Source organism: Panthera pardus, unplaced genomic scaffold (assembly GCF_024362965.1).
Source record: "Panthera pardus isolate Hobbes unplaced genomic scaffold, ASM2436296v1 HiC_scaffold_25, whole genome shotgun sequence".
Classification (NCBI taxonomy): domain Eukaryota; kingdom Metazoa; phylum Chordata; class Mammalia; order Carnivora; family Felidae; genus Panthera; species Panthera pardus.
The window spans coordinates 26,715,873-26,742,296 of NW_026526821.1; the positions used below are offsets into that span (position 1 = coordinate 26,715,873).

Here is a 26,424-nt window from a genome sequence, read left to right on the forward strand (position 1 = left end):
CTTTACACAATACCATTCATGTGGTGTAAATACACACACGATGCATTGTGTATTTTATGTCCAGGACGTAGATCAACACATAGGGTGGGTGCCCACGGTGGGGAGGGGAAGGAAGGTGGGGAATGGGTGGATGGAGGGGGGAATAAAGCAAAAGAAAACATCATTTGCTACAAACTGAGTATAAATCCTGGAACCCTGGACCTGAAGCCCTAATAATAATATTTAAAAGTGGTGATAATTAGGGGCACCTGGGTGGCTTAGTCTGTTAAGCAGCCAACTTTGGCTCAGGTTATGATCTCACGGTCTGTGAGTTCGAGCCTCGTATCGGGCTCTGTGCTGACAGCTCAGAGCCTGGAGCCTGCTTCTGATTCTCTCTCTCTCTCTCTCTCTGCCCCTCCCCTGCTTATGTTCTGTCTCTCTGTCTCTCAAAAATAAATAAATATTAAAATTTTTTTTTAATTGGTAATAATTGTACCTACCTCACAGTAAGGACCATGTGTCTGGCCATGGAAGGCTCTAAAACTTTACAAATAAGTTTCGGCACTTCTGCGTGAGTCTCTGGCCCCCTCTCAGGGGTCACTCCTTCTAGCTTCCAAGGCTTTACTCAGGCTGTGTTGAAGCTGTCCTCATGCCGACTTCTCTAACCTCTCCAACCCGGCTGTCAGGTTTCTTTAACCACCCCGGACCCCTGTGATGATAGCCTGTGGAGTCTCAGGTACTTTTCATTTGGGGCTTGAGCACAGAGCCAGGGTGTAATAGGGCCATGAAGGGCAAGTCCTAGTTCCTCTTCACAAACTTCCCCAAAGATCTTCTTACATCTGACCCCCACCTCAGTTTCCATCTAACTGCGCCCAGCCAAGACAGGTACACCAAGTCCGAAAGTGTTAGAAGTAGAAGGGAACGTTTATTGAGTGCCTACTATGGGCTAGACCCAGCACCAAGGCCTTGTGCTTTTGTTAATCCCCACAACCAACCCTGTGAGGTGGATGGGGCCGACCTCATGGGACAGATTAGGGAATGGAAGTCACCAAGAGGTGAGAACACTAACCAGACAGGAGACCTAGGTCTGTCTGGCTCCCAATCCAAGATCCGAACAAGCAACTTGTTCAGAGTCTTAGGGCCAAGACTGGGACCCCCATCACCTACCTCTGACCCAACTGTCAGTGAAGATATGCCACACTGGTGATCCAATTCCTGCCATCAGGGGAGGGGCGACCCTGCCATTTAGAGTCTTAAAAAGGCCCTCTACGCTATTGTGTGTGTACTTTGAGGTAATATCTCAGGAGAAATAGGAGGTTTCCTCAAGTTCCTTCACCTTTTTTTGAACCTCAGTTTCTCAAACTGTAAAATAGGAGGAACAAGAGGTCTCTGGGCTCTGGGAAGTCTTTTCTCAGTCTGTCAGCAGGTGGAGCCCACTCCTCATCTGTCCTTTGGCCTCCAGAAAGCTGCAAGAGTGGCGGGAGAGAGGGGCTGTCCCTGGCACCTGGGGCTAGTGACAGAGGAGAATGTTGCCCACCCAGGTCTGGCAGAGGGGCTGGCTGAGCCTCCGGCAACTGCCTGCGATTTTGGGGTCCCGCCCCCTGCAGGACATTCTCGGTATTGCAGGGACTGGAGCGCCAAGGGCGAGGTCGGACACCCCGGGAGGGGGGCCCTGGGGCTGGGGTCCCACAGGCAGGAGCGAGTGAGACACAGGTGGGATTGAGGATGCTTCCCCGCCTTCCGCATGGGTGGCGGCTACAGGTAGTTGTCCTCAACCGTGTCGCCCCCACCCGGGGAGTCCCTGGCCTCCTCGTCGGTGCTCTCATCGTCCGGTGCCAGTGCCTCGATGTCATGCGTGATGTCGGCCAGCAGCCGGTGGAAGGCCTGTGCTTCGGGCCGCTGGGCCGCCCCGTCGTAGCTGCGCACGGCCGACGCCGACGTGGAGCTCATGCTGCGCTTGATGCGGCCGAAGCTGTCGGTGAGGATGCCCCCCTCGCGGATGCCCACGCCCTCCAGGAAGCCCTCGAAGTAGCCAATGTCCTGGTCCGGGATGAAGGGCCGCATCCCTGCGGGGCCAGGGGCAGAGGGACGTCTCAGGGTTCAGCCCTTCCCCTTCCATCGTGGAATCACCTTCTCCGGAGAACCGAGTTCAAATCCCCAGCCTGCCCGCTCTCTGGCTGTGTGTTCCTGCACAAGTTCCTTGACTCTGAGCCAGAGAACAATGACCTAATGCTCAGCACATAGTAAATGCTCACTACGCATTAGCTTATCGTTGTCATTATTGCAACTGCTACTTTCCCATTTATTAGTTGTGTGACCCTCATTAAACAGCTGCTCTGGGCCTTACTTTCCTCCCTGTAGAACTGAGATGATTGCACCTCTTCTCCCAGGGGGGGATGTGAGGAGGGGCCAGCACACTGCGTGCTTCATACAAGTCAGCTTGTTTTGCTTCCATCTCCACTCACAAGCTATGTGACTTTAGCACTTTACTTTGCTTCTCTGGGCCTCATTTTGCTCATTTGCCAAATGGGGGCAAATGAGAGTTTCTACCTTCCCAAACTGAAGCATTCAGTGAGATGATGCTTGACAAAGATATTACCTGTTAGCTTATTAATATTATTCCTGTTATTATGATCAGCCCTCCTTACCAGCTGTGTGATCTTGGACAAGTGCCTCAGCCTCTCTGAGCGTCAGCTGCCCCATGGGGTAAATGGGGAGAATATTCCCCCCACCACCCCCGCTTTGCTATGAAGGTGAATGGATATACCAGTGCTCTCTACTGATGGGCTGTGACTGCAAGCAAGTCCCTCCCTGCCCTGCGCCTGTCTCCTTAAATGTGCAATGGATTTCATGATCTTGGCTTTATCGGAGGCTGAGGACTAGGAGAAAACGCTTCTAGCCTGATGCCTAATCGGCAGTGTCATGGACCAGTTGGGAGTAGGGTCCTTGCCTGATCTCGGGGGGTGTGTGGCAGGGGGCTCACCAAGGAGGAGGAACTTGCGCCGGTCCCCGTAGAGCTTCAGCAAGCCTGAGCAGTAGTCCTGGATGGGCAGCCCCAGCCGGTACTCCCGCAGCAGCATTGCAAACTTCTGGATCTCGGGGGGCCCTAATTTACTCCGCAGCTGTGGGGACAACATCCAAGGTCAGTCCCAGGGAGCAATCCCCACCCAGCCTTTGCCTAAAAGACCCAAACCCTCTTTAAGGGTGTATTTGGCCAACATCTCCCCCAAAACCTTTCCCATGGCCTACTGGGGGGGGGGGCATGCAGACACTGGGCTGAATCTAAGCACGAGATGTGCCTGAGTTCAAATCCTGGCCCCTTGGTTGATCAGCTCTGTGATCTTGGGTAGGGGGCAACCTCCTTGACCCTTGCTTTTCTTAAATATAGTAAAGATAATGGTACCTCCCTCTTTGGCTGTTGAAAGGATTAAAATAAAGGCATAAAATGTGCTTAGAACAGTGCCTGCTATACAGAAGACACATAATGAATGCTAGCTGACATTAGTGAAGGCTTTCACAAGCTGCCCAGTTTACTTTCCTAACCTCATATCCCCCCACCACCACTCCGCCCCCGATCTTCCAAGGTCTACTTCAGTTATGTCCAGAATTATTCAGGATTCCTGAAATACTCTCTGTGTTTTCTCCAGCCTCCAGACCTTTGCTTGTGCTGTTCACATTGCCTGCCCCTGCTCACCGTGACCATGTAATCCTGCAACTGCTCAAGGCCCAGGCCGCTGTGGTCGCTGCCGCTGCAGTGGGAGCCGTGGAAAGAGGGTGTGGACGTGCCACTATAACACGCTTCAAATGTATCCTGGGAGCCATTGCTGCAGAGACAGGCAGAATGGGGCCCTCACTCACCTTCCTCTAGCTCCTCTCCCTACAGCAGGTGGGGGTGGGAGGGCACAGCTACTGATGCTCTGGGCTTCATCCTAGATCCCATTTTGGCCTCCAAAGCCCCACTTATCTGGCCCTTGGCTGCCTCTGAAGCCTCATCTCACCCTTGCTCTGTGTGCTCAGGCCTCTCTGCCATCTTCTCTAATACTTCAAGTACCTCTTTACCTCCGGGCCTTTGCACATGCCGTTCCCTCTGCCTGGAATGCCTCTCTACCCTATCTTTTGTTCAACTAACGCTTACTCATCATTGGAGCTTAAATGTCACCTCGGGAAAGTTTTCCCTGACCCTCCCCTCCCCATGACTGGGTTGATCCTCTGTCAAATGTGGTCACAAACTCATAAGTCTACCCATGACATGCAAGGCCTTCCCAGATCCTCCCACCGACATCCACGGTGGCCTCCTGGCTGCTCCTCAAATGCACCAAGCTTTGTCCTGCTTCAGAGCCCTTGCACTTTCTGCCCCTCTGCCCGGAGTGCTCTTCCCCTCTCCTCCTCTGGGCCTCGGTTCAAATTTCATCAGCTCTGAGAGGCCCTCCTGACCCCCAAAGAGGTAGGCTCCCTATGGTTCTCTCTCAGTGCTCTGAAGTGCTCGTTCTCTTTAGTTATCGTTAATGCTTATTTCTGTTAAATAATGACTTCATTGTCTCCTGTGCTAGACGCAAGTGTGCTTGCACAATAAACCATGCAGGAGCAGGGACCTTGGTTTCTTATTTGTTGAGTACCTACTGCGTGCCAATCACGGGTCTCATCCTTGTATGATTCCCCACCGTAACCCTAGCACACAGCACAGTGCCTGGTACATGAAAGGTACTCAATAATTCTTGCTTAATAAAAAAATCAACCTGCCCAAGATCTCATGGTTCATGAGTTTGAGCCCTATGTCGGGCTCTGTGCTGACAGCTCAGAGCCTGCTTCAGATTCTGTGTCTCCCTCTCTCTCTGCCCCTCCCCCGCGCATGCTCTGTCTCTCTCTCAAAAATAAATAAAACATTTAAAAAAAAAAAAGAATAGGGGCGCCTGGGTGGCTCAGTCGGTTAAGTGGCCGACTTCGGCTCAGGTCATGATCTCGCAGACTGTGAGTTTGAGCCCCGTGTCAGGCTCTGTGATGACAGCTCAGAGCCTGGAGCCTGTTTCAGATTCTGTGTCTCCCTCTTTCTGACCCTCCCTTGTTCATGCTCTGTCTCTCTCTGTCTCAAAAATAAATAAACGTTAAAAAATTAAAAAAAAAAAAGAGTAAAAAAAAATTAACCTGCCTTCTGGTTTCTAAATTGTTCCAGAACCATCTTCTATGATTGGCTACAGAAAAGCAGTGTAGCATCGTGGTTAGGGGGTGTGGACCTACAGCTAGGCTGCTTGGGTTCAAATCTCAGGCCTACAGCTTGACCTTGGGCAAGGCTGCTTAGCTTCTCTATTCCTCAGTTTCTCCATGTGTAAAATGGGATGACAAACATCGACGTCATCAGAATTAGAGGAGTCTATTTGTACAGCGCTCAGAGTCATAGACTAGAAGCAATAAATAAACAGCAGCCACTGTAATGTTGCTATGTAGATTTTTCTTGGCTGGCTCAGTTGGCAGAGCGTGTGACTCTTGATCTGGGGGTCATGAGTTCAAGCCCCACATTGGAAGTAGAGTTTACTTTAAAAAAAAAAAAATGAAGTGCTTTATAGAACAGCACTAGGCACACAGCAAGCACAAATGTTAGTCATTATCATGACTCTAGCAGATCTAGGTCTGGCAGCAGATATCAGGTTAAGGACTAGCCCAAGGGCACACAGTATAAGGAAGCCACAAATATTGACACAGAAGAGGGAAAAAAAAATAAAAGTAGGGCATATATTACTGGCAGAGCCTGCTACCTGTCAAGCCAGAGGCCTTAGTAAGAGAACTAACTTTGACCAACTTGTTCCAGTTTGCCTGGGACTTTCCTGGTTTTAGTATAGAAAATCCCAAGTCCTGGGAAACCCCTCAGTGCTAGCGTGGTTAGTCATACCAAACAGAACCCTGGACAATATTGCCAACTGAGTTTTGTTTTGTTTTGTTTGTGTTTTTTTTTTTTAAACGTTTATTTATTTTTGAGACGGAGAGAGACAGAGCATGAACGGTGGAGGGTCAGAGAGAGAGAGGGAGACACAGAATCAGAAACAGGCTCCAGGCTCTGAGTTGTCCGCACAAAGCCAGACGCGGGGCTCGAACTCACGATCCGTGAGATCATGACCTGAGCCGAAGTCGGACACTCAACCGACTGAGCCGCCCAGGCGCCCCTCCTACATTTTCCAGCCTTGCGGCGGCTAGCTGTGACCATGTGACCAAGTCCTGGCCACTAAGACATATGCAGAAGTCATTAGGCCGGGATCCCAGCAAAGCTCTTTACAGACATCCCTGGCATTACCATTGTGATAACTGGAGCTCTGACCATCATCTTGGTCCATGAGGTAACTCTGAGTACGGAAGCAGGTGCCGAGGACCTGGACCCTCGATGACCATAAGGGCCATAAACTCTTGATCTGTTTTACGCAAGAGGTGAGAGGGGGAAAGCTCGATCTTATTTAAAACTCAAATCCTTTTTAGGGTTTTCTATTACATGGAATTAAACCAAAATTAGTTTTTGGCATTAGCTGTGATTTGGGACTAGGCAGGCCACTGTGTCTGGATGACTGGCAGAGAACTACAGGCCTACGTGGAAACCACTCAGGGTTCCGGTTGTCCCCCAGGCTTCTTAGGGTCTGGGTCTGGATCCTATGAGCTCACTAGAGCCCGGAGAGGTCAGTTCGCCTACCCTCCTCAGGGCTCAGGGCTCAGGGCATCAGCACAAATCGAGGTGGGGTCCTTTTCACCCACCCTCTCTTGCCCACAGGGAGCTCAAGAATGCCTAGAAGAGAGACCCTATTTGTGCAAGGTGGGGGTGGGGCGGTACCCACAAGGAGCTGCAGCAGCTGAAGTCGGCATCATAGGCGTACGTCCCGTCTGTGCGGCAGCTCTCACCTGGGGTCAACAGACAGAGGGGCTGTTAGAGGCAGCAGAGAAAGGACCAACGTCCCCAGCTCCCCGAGCCCCCAACCCCAGTCCCACCCTGCGGTTGGGATGGTGGTTGGAGCACCGATGGCCTTGTAAGCAACTGTAAGGGTGTTAGCTTTTACTCTGAGTGAAATTGGGCAGCTGCTGGAAGATTTTGACCATGAAACCTGCCCCCATCACCAACTCACAGCCAACCTTGGGCAACTCACCTCCTCTCTCCCTGCCCTCAACTTCCCCAAGGTTGGGACAATACCACCTGCCTGCCTGCCTTGCGGGGAGGGGGGGGGGGAGTGGTCTTGAGAACAGCAGGTGAGGGAACAGGTGAGGGGATGTTTTGAAAACTGTACATGTCTGAGGCGAGAACAAAAAAGAACTTTGAGGGAAAGGAACTCAAGATCTCCAGAGAATAGCAGCACTGTTCACAGAGAACTTGCTCTGTACCTAGTCCTGTTACTTCTCTGACTCCACTAGCCTTACCCTTCTGATCTTGGCTCACCTCAGTGTCACTTCCTCAGGACACCGCCCTGACTTCCCAGGTGAGGCTGGTTCCTCAGTCTATGTCTGCAGAGTACAGCATGTAGTTACATTTTGTGTACCTATTTACTGTCAGCCTACCTAGCAATGCAAGGCTGTGAGGGCAGGGCCACATCTGGTTTTGCTCACCAGTATGTCCTGGTGATAGCAGGTGCTCAATAAATACTTGTTGAATTTGGTGGGGGTGCCTGGCTGGCTCAGTCAGTAGAGCATGCGACTCTTGACCTCAGGGTTATGAGTTCGAGCCCCCAAGTATAGAGATTACTTTAAAATTTTTTTTAACGTTTATTTATTTTTGAGACAGAGAGAGACAGAGCATGAACGGGGGAGGGTCGGAGAGAGGGAGACACAGAATCTGAAACAGGCTCCAGGCTCTGAGCTGTCAGCACAGAGCCCGATGCGGGGCTCGAACTCACGGACTGCGAGATCATGACCTGAGCCGAAGTCGGCCGCTTAACCGACTGAGCCACCCAGGCGCCCCTAGAGATTACTTTTAAAAAATTAAATCTTTAAAGAAAAAAAAAAAAAAGAATTTGTTGGAAGGTTTGTTGACTCATTTATTTATCCATCATTTGCTCATTTGTTTATCTCATCCTGTGAGAGCTGATGAACTATCTCAACTTCCTAATAACCTCAGTTCCCACAGATGGGGGTGCCTGCAGAAGTAATGAGCTGTCGCTCTGTTCCTGGAGCTATGCAGACAGGGACCACGTTGAGGGGGCTGCGGCTGAGGAAATTCACTTAGCAGCCTTGAAGGCAGCATGGGAGCAAGGCTGTTGCAGATAGGAGCTTTAGAAATCAGACACACCAGGGTGCCTGGGTGGCTCAGTTGGTTAAGTGTCTGACTTCACCTCAGGTCATGATCTCGCAGTTTGTGGGTTCAAGCCCCGTGTCAGGCCTTGTGCTGACAGCTCAGACCCTGGAGCCTGTGTGTCCCTCTCTCTTTGCCCCTCCCTTGCTTGCACATGTTCTCTTTCTCTCTCAAAAAATAAGCAAACATTAAAATTTTTTTTTTAAATAAAAAGAAATCAGACACACCTGGGTTTGAATCCTGACTCTGTCACTTACCAGCTGTGTGACCTTGAGCAATGCATTGACTACTCTGAGCCTTAATGTCCTCGTCTGTAAAATTAGAATCATAAGGTCTCAAAGAAGTCTTTTATCTAGGAGCACCTATGATGTCCCTGGACCTTTGCTTGGCCCATGGGATAGAGTGGCAAATAGGACCGAGAAGGCTGCTATGAGTCACAGTGGTACTGTGCTTGGCACATAGTTGGTGCTCAATAAATGCCTCTCCTAGTCTCATTCTTATTCTAGCCTTTGATTGCGTTCAAGGGTGGGCCTGGAAATCTTGGTTTTGACCTAGAATCCTAGCGGGGCTAGACAGCTCAGTAAACAGACAATGCATGTGCTTGCATTTCTGCAAAGAAGGGACATCAGAAACAGAAGGGAGAGAGAAAAGTTCAGCTCTGAGGGGCTCATTCCAAATCTGGCAACCAGAACGTTGTGCAGAAGCTAAGCTTGAGGTCATTGTGAAAACTGACATTTCATTTTAACTACATAAGGGGGGAGTGCACTGTAATTGCGGTAGAGATCAGGGCCCCTACAGGCTTTCATTGACCCTGAGTCCCAGAGTCCTCGCTGGCCTTTTGGGATGTTTCACAGGAGGGGTGGCCAGGAGTTCCAGTACTCACTGCGACTGCACAGCCACGGCCGCTCAGGCGTTGACGTGTAGTGGTAGCCGGCCCGGTCCACGCACTCGATACTCTGGTCCCCGTAGATGATCTGGAAGACCTGACAGATGAGGGCACAGGATTCCTCGGCAGCATCCTGGCCCAGGGAGGAGGACAGAGCACTCAGGGCCTCTCCAGTGCCCAGGACACCCCTGCTTCCTCAAACAGTGTGAAGAGGTTCACAGGGCCACACGTGCATCTATGGGCACCTTTAAATCGACTTGCAGAGCATTTCCTATCAAAATTACATGGCCACCCTCTGGGTCTTAGACTCCTATATAGAGTCCAGCAGCAACGTTAAGTCTTCTGCTCTGAAAAACGCACCCCAAACTTCTGGGGGATTCATAGGACCTCCTGAAGCCTATCTAAAATAAGCCCTAGTTTAAATTTGTCAGTAGGAAGTTGGGGCTCAGAGAGGTAAAGTGATTAGCCAGCACTAGAACCCAGGTCTCCTGTTACATACTAGGAAGAGGAAGAATCACACGTGTGAAAATTCTAGACTCAACATAGTTACTGCTACTGGATGCCATATTTAGATATGAGCTTCCTGGCATCCAGGGCAAAAATGGAAGTAGGATGAATACACAAACCTCAGTCTCCTGATAGAAGGCAGGAATTTCAATTCTTGGGTGAAACTTTTTTTGAGACTGCACATTTGAAGGGAATTTGCCTAATTTAATTCTTTATGTGTAAGCAAGAGACACAGAGAGACAATAACTGATGAGACCATCTTCACGATACTATTTCATATTTTTGCCTCTAAAAAAGCCCAGGGTATACATTAAAATGTAAGCCACGATAGGCAGTATTGATCCTTATAATAGAAATAGGCAGGGAAGAGAGTATTCTTATTTTATAGTTAAAGGCACCGAGGCTTAGAATGGTTAGGTAACTTGCCCAGGCTAATATAGCAAGTTCACAACGTTGGTTACTACTGGCACTCAGATTTTTTGACTCTAACTCCTGTACCCTCCTTGGGACCACAAGGCCTTGGATAGGAGGCCAGAGAATCAGATACTCCTGGAATGCAACTCTTGGTTTATTTACTCATTTTGCAAATTCTCATTTAGTCCTCTTTCAGGCACTGGGCCAGGCTCTGGGGTCTCAGATGAGGTCTGTATCCTAAAGCCCTCACCATCCAGTGCGATAAACAGGGCACACTGTTCCCTCTGCTTGGAATTCATTTTCCTGGCTTTTCGCCTTGCTTTTTGCTCCCCTTCACCTTTCAGTTTAAAAGGAGCAAACTCTCTCTATGCAAACTGGATTTCCTCCTTCATTACCACTGCAATCTGCTTGTTTTCTTTTTGGTCTGCATCATAAGGTATAATACTATAATATACATTATTTCACCCATTCGTTCAATACTTATTGGGTGCCAGGTGATATCAATATCACGGTGAACCATCCAGAATGCACAGGTCTCTTGTACTCTCTAAGGAGACCAGTCCAGCTGGAGTAGAGTGTATAAAGGGGGACACAGAAAGAGATGAGGCCAGAGAAGAAATGGACTTCAGCCACCACTATAACGTGGGTGGTCTTACAAGCAGTTGTAAGGACAATAACTTTTCCTTGGAGGGAAGTGGGGAGCCACAGGAAGATTTTGAGCAGTGATAAGATGTGACTTATGTGTTAACAGAACTGCTCTGTGGGGGGTACAGATTGTAAGCAAGAGGCAAATCTGTGATCTGGATGACAGAAGGTGGGCCATGGACCTGGGCAGGGGCAGTGGAGGGTGGGGAAACATATATAGGTTTGGGATATATTTTAAAAATAGGGCCAATAGGGTTGACAGAATGGATATGGGCTGTGTGAGAACGAGAGCAGCCACAGATCACTGCAAGGTTTTGGTCTGAACAATGTAAGGACAGAGCTGCCATTAATCAAAACAAGGAGACCAAGGGAGGAGCAGGTTTGGGGGAGAAGATTGGGTGCTTAGCTTTGGATGTGTTAAGTTCGTGATGGCCATCAGCCCACCAAATGGAGAGGCTGATTGGAGAAACATGCCTGGAGATTTGGTGAAAGATAAAATTTGGGGAGTTCTCGGTGTTTTAAATCCACGAGACTGTTTTGTTCACTAAGATATATATAAGGGAGCTGGGGCTGGGGCAGGGGGGAGGGTTGGGGGCCATGGGTCAGAGGAAAAGTTTAGACAGCCTAGGGCTTGAAGGTGTCTGCTAGATTGTGAGCTCCTTAAGGGAAACCACCAAATATGTCTTGTTCATCTTTGTATCCATAGCACCTAGCCCAATGCCTACAACAAAGTTGCTGCTCAATAAAGATGGTCAAAATGAATAAAAGCAAGGATGAATATGAAGCAAGGGGGGAGGGGAGGGAAGGCAAGAATGGAAGGCTTCTGCCTTGGGTGACTGCCATAGTTAACAAGAGTATAGGCTCTGAACTTCCTGGATCCCAGTGTTGAAACCACCACCTGCTTCCTGTGTGATGTTGCACAAATTACTTAGCCTCTGGGTCTCAGTTTCCTTCTCTACAGAATGGGGATGGTTGTAATATTTGCCTCTAGGGGTTAGTCAAAGAATGAAATGTGTTCATGCTGGTTCCTTGTCTGGCATGGGTTGGCATTCCATTCATGCTGGTGATTAGTGTCCTCGTGATTGTTACTGTGGTAGTGCTGACATTGACGACGTGGGAGAAGGAGCAAGGCTGGAGGAGGGGGTCTGTTTTGGTTATTCTGGGTTTTCGTCTCACTGGGACAGCAAGGGGCAACTGTCCTGGAGGTGTCCAGGCTGGAGATTAGAAGCCCTTTGGCGTCGTGGGCACACAGGTAGTACCTGAAGTCCTAGGCAGGGCCGCAGGAGGGGAAAGGACAGAGGCCAGGGTAGACCCCAGGAACAGGGCGGGGTGGGACGGAGACCGGCGCCCTCCAACGCCGGACGTGCCCGGGGAGCACGCCGCTGGGGTTCCGGGTGCCCTCGGGCTCACCCTGTTGGCCACAGCCAGGATGACAAGGTTGCAGTAGGCGTCGGGGCTGGGGTCCTGCGGGTCGAGTGGGTTGGAGCCCGGGTGGCGCCGCTCCCAGCTGCCGCCGCCGCCGCCGCCCGCCTGCCTCCGCTCCCAGCTGCCGCCCGGCTTGCCCGCGCCGCCGCCGCCGCCGTGCCGCCGCTCCCAGCTGCCGCTGAACGTCTGCCGCCGCTCCCAGCTTCCCGACGCCCGCGCCCCGGCGCGCTGGCGCTCCAGGCTGCCGCCGCCGCCGCCGCCGCCGCCCCCGGCCCGGGCCTCTGCGCCCGCGCCCCCGCCCCACGCCATCCGCCAGTCCAGGCTGCAGATGGTGTGGCGCCGCTCCGTGGTGCCCACCCGCCGCTTCTCTGGCGCCGCGCCCGGCGGGCCTGGGTCGCGCCCCGCGCCGCCGGGGCTGGCGTCGACGCCGGCTGGCACCGGGTCCACGCCCAGACCTAGGAGTGGCGGGATGGCGGTCAGGAAACCCGGGCTAAGAGCCCCCCACGAGGCCAGCTGGGGACGAGCGGCGCGTGGCCCCACCTCTGCCTTCTAAGTCTGGAGGCCAAACCCGCCCCGCTCCGTGCCCTTACTTTCGGGCCCACCCCCCCGGCCTCGGCTCCACCCTGGTCTTGTCCCGCAGGCCTTTTCCACCCGCCACACCTCGCTTGCCGTCTGGTCTGAGGGCGGTGGCCAGGCAGTCTCCTCCCTCTGTTGGCCCTACCTCGGCCCCAGTCTCTAGTTTCAGAGACCTCTTCTTTGATTCCGGTTTCCCCTCAACCCCGCCTCTGGCCTCAGGCCACGCCCCTAGCCTGGCGGGGTTTGACCTGTCCCGCCGCTGCCCCAGCCGCGAGCTCCGCCTCTCTGGCGTATGGCCACGCCCCTGGATCAGACCCGGCTGCTAGCCCGAGCTCTCTCCGAGCGCAGCGATCTCGCTCTGTTTCACCAAGCGCTTTAACTTCAGGTCTCAGAATTTGGGCTCCTCCAACCTTCCCAGGCCCCGGCACCTGGCCTCAGGCTGGTGGCGATCCACCCTTCAACCTCAACCTTGGGCCGCGACTTCTTGCTTATAGCCATGGCCTGCCCTTCGTCTCAGGGTAGCGTGCTCAGGCCTTTTCCATCACACACCATCCATCCTCAACACCCCCACCTGCCCGCCCCCGCCTTTCCCAAGACTAGACGCTGGGTCTTTTCTCACCCTGTTCACCTCCCAGCCCTGCCCCTGGCCAGGCCCCGGCAGCTGTACCGGTCTTAAGCACCAGCAGGTGCAGCGCGTCGTCCTGCAGGTAGGAGGCGGCGGCGATCTCGTGCGTGGGGATACGCAGGATTAGCTCTTCGTTGTCGCGCCAGGTGAGCAGCAGGCAGCGGGCCGACAGGCTCAGGATGCTGTCCTGCTCCGCCGTGGTCTTCAGCGGCAGCTCCTTCAACTGCTGCGGGGTGGGTCGGATCTCCTGGGTCCCGGAGGAACTCGGGTGGGAGAGGGCGAAAGGGACAAGACCCTGCCCTCCCCCCCTCTCCAGGGCCTCACCCTGGCGGTGTCCAGCAGCTGCAGGAGCTCGTCCCGGCTGGAGGGGTTCAGTGAGGAGGTGACCCAGGTGAGGTGGCCCAGGAACTGGATACAAAATGAGGGAGTGGGTGGGAGAAGGGCAGAGAGAAGTCACTTTGAAGCCTTGGAGGACCCAGACCTCCTCACTGAGGCAATGTAGATAGACTGAAGTATACATATCTGAATTAATAATAACCTGATAATAACTCTTAAGGTGGTCGCAGAAGCCAGACCCAAAAAATGATGCCCCAAATCAATCAATAATTCTCCATCCATTCTTAGTTATAACTTAATGTTATCACAAACTTTAAGTTACTCAATGTAAGAATTAACTTTTTCCATTAAAATAATGGAGTAATAGTTTTGTTCTTCTAGGTGAATTCCACCAATCAAACTTTTTTCTTCTTCTTTTATTCTCTATGAAATTTCAGCGCCCAGTTCTTATGTGCACCTGTTAGCTTTACCCTCCATATATCGTTGCCAGGTAAAATACAAGATGCCAGTTAAATTTGAATTTCACACAAACAGTGAATACTTCAAAAAATTTTTAAAGTATTTTTAGTCCCATGCAATATTTGGGACATATTAATACGACACAAGTAGTTATTGCTTATCTGAAACTCACATTTAAATGGGCAGCCTGTCAAACCTGACACTCCTATCCCCATAACAATCTTCCCTGGGCAATGAGGATTCTCCACTGCTCCTCCATGGTGCTCTTGAAATAGAAGAAAGGCCTTGAGTGATCTAAGTCCTCTGTGGCTTGCTGAGCTGGGTTCCTTTACCCTGGAGACTGAGTACCGATAACGTTATTGCAGTAAAATCTCACAGGAAGGTATGGCTTTTGCCATCTGCTCTCCCTTGTGGGTAGGTTTTGAGGCTCGTGCTGGGATGACAACACTGAAGCTGAGCAGATGGACATCATTTGCTGAAGGGCTGCAGCATAAGGCAGGAGCTAGGCTAACCTGAACCCAGGTCTCTTTCCTTTGAGCCTCCCCTGTGTGAGACTGGGCTGGTCAGGGCTTGGTGTGGGGGAGAGGTGCAGTCTCTCCTGACGGGATCCAGAACATGCTACCCCAAAATACGGCACCTCGGCTTACAGAATATCCTAAGCTTGAAGAAGTTGAAGAAAATGGTAGACGCAGGAAGGTCCCTCTGACCTGCCCCCACCCCTACCTTTCTTCCCTGACAGCAGAAGATGAATCTCCCACATGCAAGGTACCCTCCCTGTACCGGAAGGGAGCCACACATCCTTCTCATGAGGGAATTTAGGGCTGAGAAGGCTGTATAAACAAACCTTGTTCTTTCTTCACCTTTTACTACCCCTAGCCCCCACCCCTCCGCCTTGTCAGTTCTTCATAAATTAACTGATTGTAAAAAAGATACAAAAGCTTCGTGCTCTGGTCACTTCTTTGGGCCTTCACTCTCTCGCGAAGGCTCTCACAGGACATGTAAACATTTAATAAAATGTGTACGCTTTTCTCCTGTTAATCTGTTTGTCAGCTCAATTTTCAGACCCTGCCAGGGACCCTTAAGAGAGTTGAGGAAAACCTTACCCCTCCTTTACCCCTTGCCCCAAGATTCTGCCCACCCTTCTCCTCATCCCACACGTACCTTGACCTCTTTCTCCAGATAGTCACACAGCAGAATCTGGGGGTCGATGAGGTAGTCAGGAGGATAAAGGGGCATCGAGTGCAGGGGCCGGCGACTCACGCTGGTCCGAAAGGCTGCCCGGCGCGCGGCCTTGGGGAACACCAGCCTCCGGATGGGGGAGACAAAGCCCTGGGGGGGGGGTGCAGGAGAAATAACAGTAATAACAGCAACTGACTTTATCAAGCACATCCACATTCAACATTTTAACTATTTCCCTATTACCTGATTTAATTCTCATAGACTCTGCAGAAGGGGTACCTCTGTGATCCCCATTTTATGGATGGAGAAACTAAGCCTCAGAGGGAGAACTAGCCGAGAAGATCACCAGCTATTAGCAGTAGAACCAATAGTCTGGCTCTAAAATCTCCATTCTAAACACCCAGATGAGGGCGGAGACCCTGCTAAGGCCCAGGCCCAGGCGTAAGAAGTGGGTCCAGGCTGGGACAAGTAAGAAAAATATTGAGATTCAGTGTGGCTGAGGGGTGCCTGGGTGGCTTAGTCGGTTAAGCGTCTCACTCTTGATTTCAGCTCAGATCATGATCTCACAGTTCCTGGGACTGAGTCCCACTGACGGCACAGAGTCTGCTTGGGATTCTCTGTTTCTGGCCCTCCCCCACTCATTCTCTCTCTTTCTCCCTCTCTCTCAATAAATAAACTTTAAAAAAAGATTCAATGTGGCCAAGTGGTGAATGCACAGATATTTGTTAAGCTATTCTCTGTGCTTTCCTAAAAATTAGAAATAGTTAATAAGTAGGGGCACCTGGGTGGCTCAGTTGGTTAAGCGTCATGACTTGGGTCATGATCTTGTGGTTCGTGAGTTCGAGCCCTGCATTGGGCTCCCTGCTTTGATCCAAATCTCGCTTTGGATCTTCTGTCTCCCTTTCTCTCTCTGCTCCTTCCCCACTCATTCTCTCTCTCTCTCTCTCTCTCTCTCTCTCTCTCTCTCTCTCTCTCTCTCTCAAAATAAGTAAAAATAAACTTAAAAAAAATAAATAGTTAATAAGTATGTTTAAGTAGAATCCAGCAGGCATTGCATAAAGATGGCCTACAGCAAGGTTAAAGAAGCCAATTCCAGGACTCCAGCCCATCCCAACAGAATCTAAATCTCACAGGAAAGCACTACTCTAGAGCAGTTCTTAGTGTATGGTTCCTGCATCAGCAGCAGCACCAAGGAACTTAAGAGATACGCGTATTCTCGCTTTCCATCCCAGACCTATTGGATCAGAGCTTAGGGGTAAGACCCAATAATTTATGTGGGTTTTTTTTTAAATTTTTTAATGTTTATTTATTTTTGAGACAGAGAAAGAGGCACAGTGTGAGCAGGGGAGGGGCAGAGAGAGAGGGAGACACAGAATCTGAAGCAGGCTCCAGACTCCGAGCTGTCAGCACAGAGCCCGACGTGGGGCTTGAACACAAATCATGAGATCATGACCTGAGCTGAAGTTGGCTGCTCAGCCAACTGAGTCACCCAGGCGCCCCCCCCCCCCCATAATTTATATTTTAATCAACACTCCAGGTGATTCTGATGCGTGCCCAGCCCAGATTTTAAAACCAGTATCATGGAGCCTGCATGAGATATATGGAGGTTCTGCTAAATGAGAGCACATGGTCTGGGAAAGGGCGTTCCAGGCAGAGGGCACGACATGTGCGAACGTCTGGGGGCTGGCAGGGCTGGCTGAGCATGATGAGCCTGGAGAAGATGTGTGTGGTCTGTTGAACAAGTCACAGAGGGCTTGAATGTCAGCTGTGGAGCCGGGACTTTATTCTGTGTGTGTGAATATGTGTGTGTGAGTGGAGTGTAAAGGTAAAAGTTTGGTCTGTGGCCCTCAGTGGTCCAGCCTTGCCCACCTCTCCAGCCTTATCTTACTGCCCCCTCACTGCCCTCCAGCTACAGGGCCGTCTTGCTTGCTACATTCCTTCCCACTGAGAGCTCTTGTACATGCTGTTCCTCCCCCTGAAACACTTCCCTACCCTCTCTCCTTCCGCCCATTAGATCTCAGCTCAAGCTGACCAGGCTAGGGCTGGGTCCCCTAATATTCTGTACCCCAGCACCACGTATGGCGTCTCTCATGCAACTTTGTATTAATTGCTTTTCTTCAAAGTTGCCTTCCCCCAAAATGCTGTGAGCTCCAGGGAGGGAGCAGAGACCTTGTCTGACTTTGCTCACTGCTACATCATCACCAGCACCAGGCACAGTGTGGGGCACAAAATAAGTTCTTAGTGCACATCTGCAGAAGGAATGAGCCAAGAGAGAACAAGCACCTAGGTCTTGGCTCCCTTCTGAGCCCTCACGATTCACATAGCCTGACCTAGGATTCTTGGGGGAAGAGGGATGGGTGGGGGTGGGCGCTGGAATCTGAGGGACTCCCTGAATGGCAAAGACAACCAGGTGAGGTGTCCAGGGAACCAGACTAGAAAGCTTCTGACAGTAAGGAGGAGTGAGGATCTGGGGGGGCAGGGCGCAGACGAGGCTGGAACCCAGCAGGGGAGCAGGTAGGTGTCTCAACCTGGATAGACAGCCTCATAGCACAGAGCTGCCCTGGCTGAGGTCCTTCTGTCTGGGAGGTAGGGAGAAGAGGAATGGGTCTGTCTGGAATGTTAGGTGTCTGTCTGTCCCTCAGTCTGAGGAAACCCCAGGAAAACTGTGGCAGCAGTTTGAGAGTATCTCCCAAAGTAATCTGTCTGGCTGGGTTTCCCTGGAAGGTGCTTGAGTGTCCCTTCCAGGGATGGCAGAGGCCATTGAGAGCGGAGAGACAGGTTAGGGAGTTTGAGCCCAAATGTCTGGTTGCCCAAGGGTGGGAAGGACGGTCTTTCCAAATGAGAAGGAAGACTCTATGCCACTCGCTGCCCATCACCCCCACCCGGGCTCCCCACTTTACTCCCTCCAGGGACATTTCTCTACCTGACATCCCTCCCAACCTCCCACCTACCTTTTTTCCTTTCTTGACTTCATATTCCATGGTGAAGCGTCCCCTCCACTCCTGCCACCCTCCTGGCCAACCCCCTCCACCCTCTCCCCCCACACAGTTCCTTTGTTCTTTTTCCTGCCTGGTCGGAAACTCCACCAGCCCTGGAGTTCCTGCCCCTCCCGTCTGATAGCGAGTGGGGGGTGGGGGGATGGAGGCTGGTGCAGGATGCAGCCTTGGGCCCCTCCAGCTGAAGGGTGGAAGGAAACCCAGCCAGAGCAACTGTCCTGGGGAGAACGCCTCCAGCCTGAAGCCAGAAGGCTTGCTGTTGAGGGGCGCTTGGGAACTGAGTCAGGCTAGGGATGGGTCCCCTGATTTGGAGTCAGAAAATCCCAAATCCCAACCCTACTTCTGCCACTGACCTTGTGGTGTGACCTTGGCAAAGCAAGTCAGTTCCCTTCACAGCCTCATTTGCCCCTTCCTCTCTATAAATTAGGAATAAAATTGCCTTCCTCTCTGTGGTGAGGAACATATGCAAAAGTGGGTAGGAAAATGCTTCCCAAACTATAGGATACTTAATTAAAAATTAATTAATTAAAAATTAATCATTACTCTTAAGGAGGCAGTATTCATGGGCTTTGAGGACAGGCTGCCGGAGTTTGAATCCTGATTTCGCCAATTACTAGGGTGATGACCTTGGGCAAGTCCCTTATCCACTCGTTTCCCCATCTGTAAAATGGGCATCATGCCGGTCTGACCTCACGGTGACCTTGTAAGGATTAAATGCACTTAGAAGAGCTCCTGACACATACGAAGTGCTTCGTGAATATTAACTACTTCCCTATCTATGTGTCTGTGTGTCCCGGGCTCTTTTTCTGTCTCTTGGGAGAACCTTAGTGAGGCAAGTTTCCTTTTGTGGTTCTGTGCTGAGCACTTTACATATTTCATCTCTCTTATTCCTTACAGCATTGGGGTATCGTTATACCTATTTATACAGATTTACACATCAGCCTCAACTGCAGAGGCTGACCCGAAAAAGTCATAGCGTTTGTAAGAAGAGGGCCTGGGATTTCTGGAAAGTCTGGATCTGAATCTTAGTTCCTTACCTTTAGGGCCAGTGTGCTCAGCCTGTCCCACCCGGGACAGTTGGGGAGGTTCTGACTGACCCAACCACACCTCCATGACACCTGGGTTCTAGAGGTCCCAGGTTGCTGTATGATCTAGGGCAGACTGCTTATTGTAACCTCTCTGGGTCTCACTTCCTCATCTTTCCAATGGGAGCAATGATCCCAAATACCCTGCCCTGCAGTCAGAGGTGTGGCAGGAAGGACATCTGACTATGCATGAGACAGAGCAGCTGGAAATTATGAAGGGCAGGGGCTAATGCATTGGACTGTTTTGAAGCCCGAGTGTGCCAGATCAGTGCCCACAGGAGTGAGAGAGAGCTCCCCACTGCCTCTGGGTGTGAGGTCCACGGAGCCTCCAACCACTAGCCTTCCGCCTTCCCTCCCTTTCGGGGGAGGAGAAATAGTCCAGGCTGCTTAGTGCTAGCTCACACAGCCCCTCCCTCCTGCCTCCCCTATATCCGGCTGTCAAGTCCCAGCATCAGGAAGTGAGATGTCCAGCAGCCCGCCAGGCCCAACAGGAAGAGGCTGGGATGTGCAACCCCATCCCTAACAGCTCCTGACACCCAGGACACCCAAACACCCATTTTACCCCTTGAGCAACTCCCTAATTCCTCAATTTCCCTATTTGTAAAATGAGGACTTCTGTTATTCCTGGACTAACTCCAAGTATCACCGAACTGCTGGGAATACCAAATAGTGTGCTGGGAACACCAGAAGTGTTCTGAATGCTGCTAGAAATAGCAAACTATCTTTGCATTCCCTGCATGCCCACCCCAGGGCCACAAACAGTAAATTCATGTGCTCAGTAAATGTCAGCGGAAATAGGTGGAGACAGGTGGACTTAGGTTCAAATGGGTATGACCTGGAACAGGTCATCTTTCAGAGCCCCAGAGTCTCAAGCGTCAGCAGCAAGATAATGATGATGCTTGCCTCATAAGGCTGCTACAGGGATTAAATGGGAACAGAAGCATACAATGGTAACATTGATTATTAAAATTAGCTTGTGGGGGCGCCTGGGTAGCTCAGTCGGTTAAGCATCCGGCTTCGGCCCAGGTCATGATCCTGCACTTCGTGGGTTCGAGCCCCGCATCAGGCTCTGTGCTGACAGGTCGGAGCCCGGAGCCTGCTTCAGATTCTGTGTCTCCCTCTCTCTCTGCCCCTCCCCTGCTTGCGCTCAGTCTCTGTCTCCCCAGAATAAATAAACATTTAAAAAATAAAAAAAAATAAAAGTAGCTTGTGAATCAAAACAGAGGAGTGAAACAGAATCCTTGTTCTCAAAGACTTAACAGTTGTGGCAAATAGGGTTCATCTCTTTGGGGCCACCTCCGGTTGATTGGCAGGGGCTGCCTAGAGCTCTGTGTAGAAGATTATGAAAACCAGATCTACTCTCAGAACCAAAAGGGGATTGATTATCAATGCCTGCCACGGGACAGGAGGAGGGGATGTGACAGCAGGTGTATGGTGCATATGCTGACCCTGATCTGGCTGGAGAGACACATAAGCAAAAACTCTGATACAAGCCAAGCATTTGGGGAAGGCAGAATCAGGGGCCATTCACCAAACTCCAATGCATTCAAGCTGAGCCTTGAAGGACATACAGAAGATAGGTCACTCTAGGCAGAGGAAACAGCTTGAGCAAACACACAGTGCCTGGGTTGTGATGCTTTGGGCTCCAAAGAACAGGCTGCCCAATCAAAGATGGCTTTGACAGTAAGGAAACTGTATAACCTCTCAAGACGAGAAGCCCAAAGGCAATTGATTTCAGGGCTGGTTAATTGAGCACCCCAAAATGACATCAAGTTCCATACATTTCCTACTGTGCTGCTGTTATGGGCTGAATTATGTCCCTCCCCCCCCCCCAAATTTATACGTTGAAGCCCTAATACCCAGTACCTCAGAGTGTGGCTATTTGGGGAAATAAGGCTTTTAAAGTGGTGATTAAGTTAAAATGAGTCTGTGAAGTGGGCTCTAATCTCATCTGACTGGTGCCCTCCTGAGAAGAGGAACTTCAGACACACAGAGAGACACGAGGGGTGCACACACAGAGGAAAGACCACAGGAGGACAGAGCGAGAAGGCAGCCGACCAAAAGCCAACTAGAGAGGCCTCAGAAGAAACCAGCCCTGCCAGCACCCTGATCTCAGGCTTCCGGCCCCCAGACCTGGGAGAAAATACAGTTCTGTTGTTGGAGCCCCTCAGTCTGCGATATTTTGTTACGGAGGCCCAGCAGACTGATACCGTTGGCCAGATGGCTGCAGTGGCTTTTGGAATAATACAGACACAATGCCATCCATCACTGTCCTGCTTTTGATGCTATCAACTCCCCCCCACTTTTTACTCAATTTTTTATTTCAATTCTACTTAGTTAACATATATGGTAAAGCTGGTTTCAGGTGTAGAATTTAGTGATTCATCGCTTACATAGAACACCCAGTGCTCATCCCAAGTGCCCTCCTTAATTCCCATCACCCATTTAGCCCACCCCCCACACACCTCCCTCCATCAACCCCCAGTTTGTTTTCTGTAGTTAAGAGTCTCTTATGGTTTGCTTCTCTCTCTCTCTCTTCCCCTCTCCCTTCCTCTATGTTCATCCATTTTGTTTCTTAAATTCCACATATTAGGGAAATCATATGACTGGCTTATTCCACTTAGCATAATACACTCTAGCCCTATCCACGTCATTGCAAATGGCAAGAAAGATTTCATTCTTTTTGATGGCTGAGTAATATTCCACTATATATATGTGTGTGTGTATATATGTGTGTGTGTGTGTGTGTGTGTGTGTGTGTGTATACACACACACATATACATGCCACATCTTCTTTATCTATTCATCAGTCAATGGACATTTGGGCTCTTTCCATAATTTGCTATTGCTGATAGTGTTGCTGTAAACATTGGGGTGCATGTGCCCCTTCGAATCAGTATTTTTGTGTCCTTTGAGTAAATACCTAGTGGTGCAATTGCTGGGCCATAGGGTAGTTCTATTTTTAACTTTTTGAGGGAACTCCATTCTGTTTTCCAGAGTGGTTGCACCAGTCTGTGAGGCCATCAACCCCTGATAAGGCTGAAGGGTTTCCCCTTCTTTTATTGTGAAGGAACACCTGTCCCACAGATTCTTCAAAAGACTTCCCTGAGGAGTCTAGGAGCCAGATGTATGAGCCAGGACATATTTTGGCTGTGACAAAGACACAAATAACAGTGGCTTAAACATGATAGAAGTTTCTCTCTTCTATCACCTAAGCAGTCGGGGCAGGCATGGCAGCTCCAGATGTCTGGGACCTAGGGGCTTCCTATCTTGTTACTCCCCATACTAGGATTTTTTTCTCACCTTCAACACGGCTCTGGTCCAGCCAATAGGAAAGGTAAACCTAGCCAGAGGAGAGCACAACCCCTCCTTTTAAAGGGATAACCTGTAAGTAATATGAAATTCTACTGCTCACATCCCATTGGCTAGAACTTGTTTCCTTAGCCACACCTAACTGCAAAGGAGACTGGGAAATGTAGTCTCCCAGGTGGTCACCAGCCCAACTAAAAAAGTTCCTTTATAGACAAAAGGGAGCATGGCTACTGGGGGACACATAGAAGTCTCTGTCTCACAGAATTGAGTCATATGCCCTTGCCCCCACCAATCTTCAGTCAGGGGAATCATTTTGGAGCAATGGTTCTCAAACTTGAGTATCAGAATCACCTGAAAGACATAAAAACAAGCTGCTCCCAACCAACCCCACAGTAGCTGATTAGGTAGGTCTGGGTGGGGCCTGAGAATCAGCATTTCTAACAAATGTCCGGGTAATGCTGGTCTAGGGACCACCTTTTGAGAACCCCTGTCTTGGGCCAATTCTGACTTGCTTCCTGCGGCCAGGTACAGGCTGCATTCCCGGAGCATTTGGGATGGGGGTCCCTAGGAAGTGAGGCTCCACCTGCATGAAAGAAAGGTGAGAAAGGCTGTTGGGTGGGAGCCAGGAGAGGCTCACAAAAACAGGAAGATGAATGGTTTGGAGAGGCTCTGTTGGAGATAAGGATCAAGGAGTATTCGGGGCCCAGTAGTGAAAAGTCAGCATTTTGCAAAGGGTTCGCTCTTTATCCTGAAGGCCCTGGGGAGCCATGGAGGTTCTAAAGCAAAGAACTATTGTAATGAGATTTGTAAGAGGATGAGAATACATTAAAGCAGTGGGCCTCAAAGAGAGGTTCTCAAACCCCTTGCATCAGAATCTCCTGGAGAACCTGTAAAATGCAGACTTCCAGGCAAGCTCTATCCATTCGGGAGATGGAAATCTGCATTTAAAACTACCCCCCCCACCCCCCCCCCCCCACCCCCACCCTGCCGACTCTACCCAGGTGATTCTGATGCACTTTGAAGTTAGAGAACCACTACACAGAGAGGAGGCAGGGAGATCTTTTAGGGGCAATACTCACTAGAACGGAAGCTCTATGAGAGCAGAGACCATGCTTGTTTTTTTATCTTTCTTGTTCACGGTGCCTAGAAGAGTGCCTGGCACACGATAAGTGCCAACAAATATTTGGTTTAGTGGTGTTAGGAACTTCAGTCTGGGTCCTGATTTTGTCTTGGATTCGTTCTGGGACCCCAGGCAAGTCTGTCCCCAGCCGCATCTCTTTCTTCCCCTTATCTGTAGAATGAAGCGTTTGGAGATAATCCCTCAGAGTACTCTGGGTTCCTCTCCTAGCCAACTGCCTTCATCTCTTAGGGGAACCGGAGGGATTGTGGCAGAAGATATCCTTCCTTCCTTCTCCCTCCTTCCTTTTTGCCTTCCTCTGGCCCAGAACAACCAAAACAATAGGACACAAGCAGCACGTACTGAAATGACTTTTAATATCTCATGTTGCAGCAAAATTAAAAATATACAAAAAGTTTGTGGTGTACAAAAGAGTCTCAGTACAGAAGCCCCAGCTTGGGGTCTCCTCCCCCTCCTGGGGGAAGCGCAGAGGGGTGAGTGGGGGTGGGGGACTGAGGATGGCACAGATGTAGTAAATACCAGGAGGTGGGACCAGGAAGGAATAGGAAACAGGGGTGGGCCAGAGCGGGACCGATTAGGGAGCAAAGAAAGGACCTGGAGGGGAGAATCACCAGAATTGTGCTGAGGGAGGGAAATCAGCCCCTCAGCCATGGCTAGTGGTTCCTGGAGTTGGAGACAGAGTGGAAAGGGAAGCATCAGTGCTGGGAGTGTTCTGGTGGGACCCCCAAAGGACGTGGCCTCTGGTCCCACCCTGCCACCAATGGCCCAGTGACCTTGGGCTGGTTGCCTCCATAGGCCTTCCCCCTTCCATAAAACAGGAGGCTGGATAAATAGATTCCCAACTTGGGGTCCCAGACTGTAAGGAACCCTGGAGGCAGGAATGGGGGCCCATGAGTGCTCTTCAGAATTGTGTATTAAACACTCCAATATAATACAGACATTCCCCAACCCTCAAGCCCTAAAAGCTAACCTGAGGCCTTGGTAGCCTTTATCTGGAATCAGAAGCTCAGCTTGAGTTACTTTAATGTGGAAAGATGAATTATTCTTTAAGAAGTGAGACTTGTTTGGGAGAAAAATCTTCCAAACTATAGGATCCCCAGGGGTGAAAATAATAAGAGGGGGCCCTGGGAATTGTTCGGGTCCTTTCTAGCTATTTTACGAGTTTGGAAAACCAAGGGGGTTGGGGGCTGTGTAGTATGAGCGCACCCTCGCTCCCCCTGCCAAGTTTGGTGGGCTAGCCCAAGGGAGACAGGTCTGGTTTGGGTTCTGGGATATTTGGGTGAGAGAGGGGTAGAGGAATACCCTTCTCCCCACCCCACCCCTGCCCTTCGCCCCACCTTTTGTCTCAGGCTACCCTCCACTCTGGGATTATTGCAGGTGCTCAGGGGCCCCCCACCCCTTCAGCCTGGCCTGAGGGTGCCCTTACAATGATTGTGCATAGAAAAAAGGCCAGGATTGCTGGGGAGAGGGCGGACCCTGCCTTGCTGAAGGGTGGATAAGGCCAGGCATTGGAGGACCTCTTCCCACTTGCCCGGGGGTGGGGGGGAGGAGGTCTGCATCCAGGAACCAGGCCATCCCGGGAAGGGGCCTTCCTTTCCCACTTCCATAGTTTCCTGCTCTTCCTCCCCTGGCCTCCACCTGCAACAACCAAGGACCCAGAAATGTCCTAGCCAGTCCTCAACCAGAAGGACATGTTATAATCCCTTTGCCCCCCAGGCCCCAAGTCTTAGAAGGCCCTCTGGTTGGGGAGGGGAGACTTAGCCCCCTTGTCCACTGCTGCCCATATATGGCTTGGCACTCAGTCCCTTTCAAGGAGACCTCACAACGCGTATCAGTATAGGAATTGGTAGCTCCTCCCCTGAAGTCCCTACCTCCAGCTTTACCTGGGACAGAGATAGGTGCCAAAGTGTGTCAGGGGCCAGCACAAGATGGCAGCAGTTGGGTCTTGGCTTTCGGTCCTCATCCTCTCCCTGGACTCTCCCTTCACACAATGCAAGTTCCTCCTAACCGGGGGCCCCAACACTGGAGAATACCCCAGCCTCCAGCTTTTCCCCTTCAGGTATGGAGAGGCCTGTAACCCTTATCAGACGATGGTTCCCCAGGCAGGGACCCTGTGAACACCCAGGTCTCCCTCCCCTTTCCACTTTTCAGATGAGGGGGGAAGGGGAGACACTTCTCAGGTGGCCAGTTGGTGGGGGGTTTAGAAAAGTCTCAGAGGGAGCCAGGGCTTCTGTCCTTGACTTCCCCAGAGGGGTTTCCAGACTCCACACGGCTTCCTCGAACCTTCTCAGCATTTTGAACTAGAGATTTCAAACAGGCGGCCCATGGGCCAAGTCTGAGATTAGTTTGGCCAGCACAGGGTTTTTCAAACATTTGAGTTCTAGGGCCTATAGTCAGGGCATGTACCCCCTGTGTTTTCCAGAGTCCCCACCACTCCCTATTGTACGGCACTTGCCCTTCTCTCCTTTTCTTCATTACCTGAAGACATTTGAACTTGCAACCCATACACCCTTGTCCAGGAAAACCTCCCCACTGCCTGAGGTTTCTGTGAACTCCAAGCCCAGGTGCGCTCCAAGGGAAGGACCTGTGGGACTTTAGCCCTTTGGAG

General features: G+C 50.9%; 1 protein-coding gene across 1 annotated transcript; it reads right to left on the bottom strand.

The window, feature by feature from the left end:
* Positions 1–882: 882 nt before the first annotated feature.
* On the bottom strand, positions 883–18,328 carry CCM2L (CCM2 like scaffold protein). The gene is made up of 10 exons (XM_019458831.2): positions 18,237–18,328; positions 15,268–15,435; positions 13,636–13,719; positions 13,354–13,537; positions 12,096–12,565; positions 9,117–9,252; positions 6,792–6,855; positions 3,674–3,803; positions 2,963–3,101; positions 883–2,045 (listed from the first exon to the last, which is right to left on the bottom strand). The coding sequence occupies exons 1-10, from the start codon at positions 18,264–18,266 to the stop codon at positions 1,735–1,737; spliced, it is 1,716 nt and encodes a 571-aa protein (XP_019314376.1). The 5' UTR covers positions 18,267–18,328; the 3' UTR covers positions 883–1,734.
* Between the last annotated feature and the right edge of the window lie 8,096 nt (positions 18,329–26,424).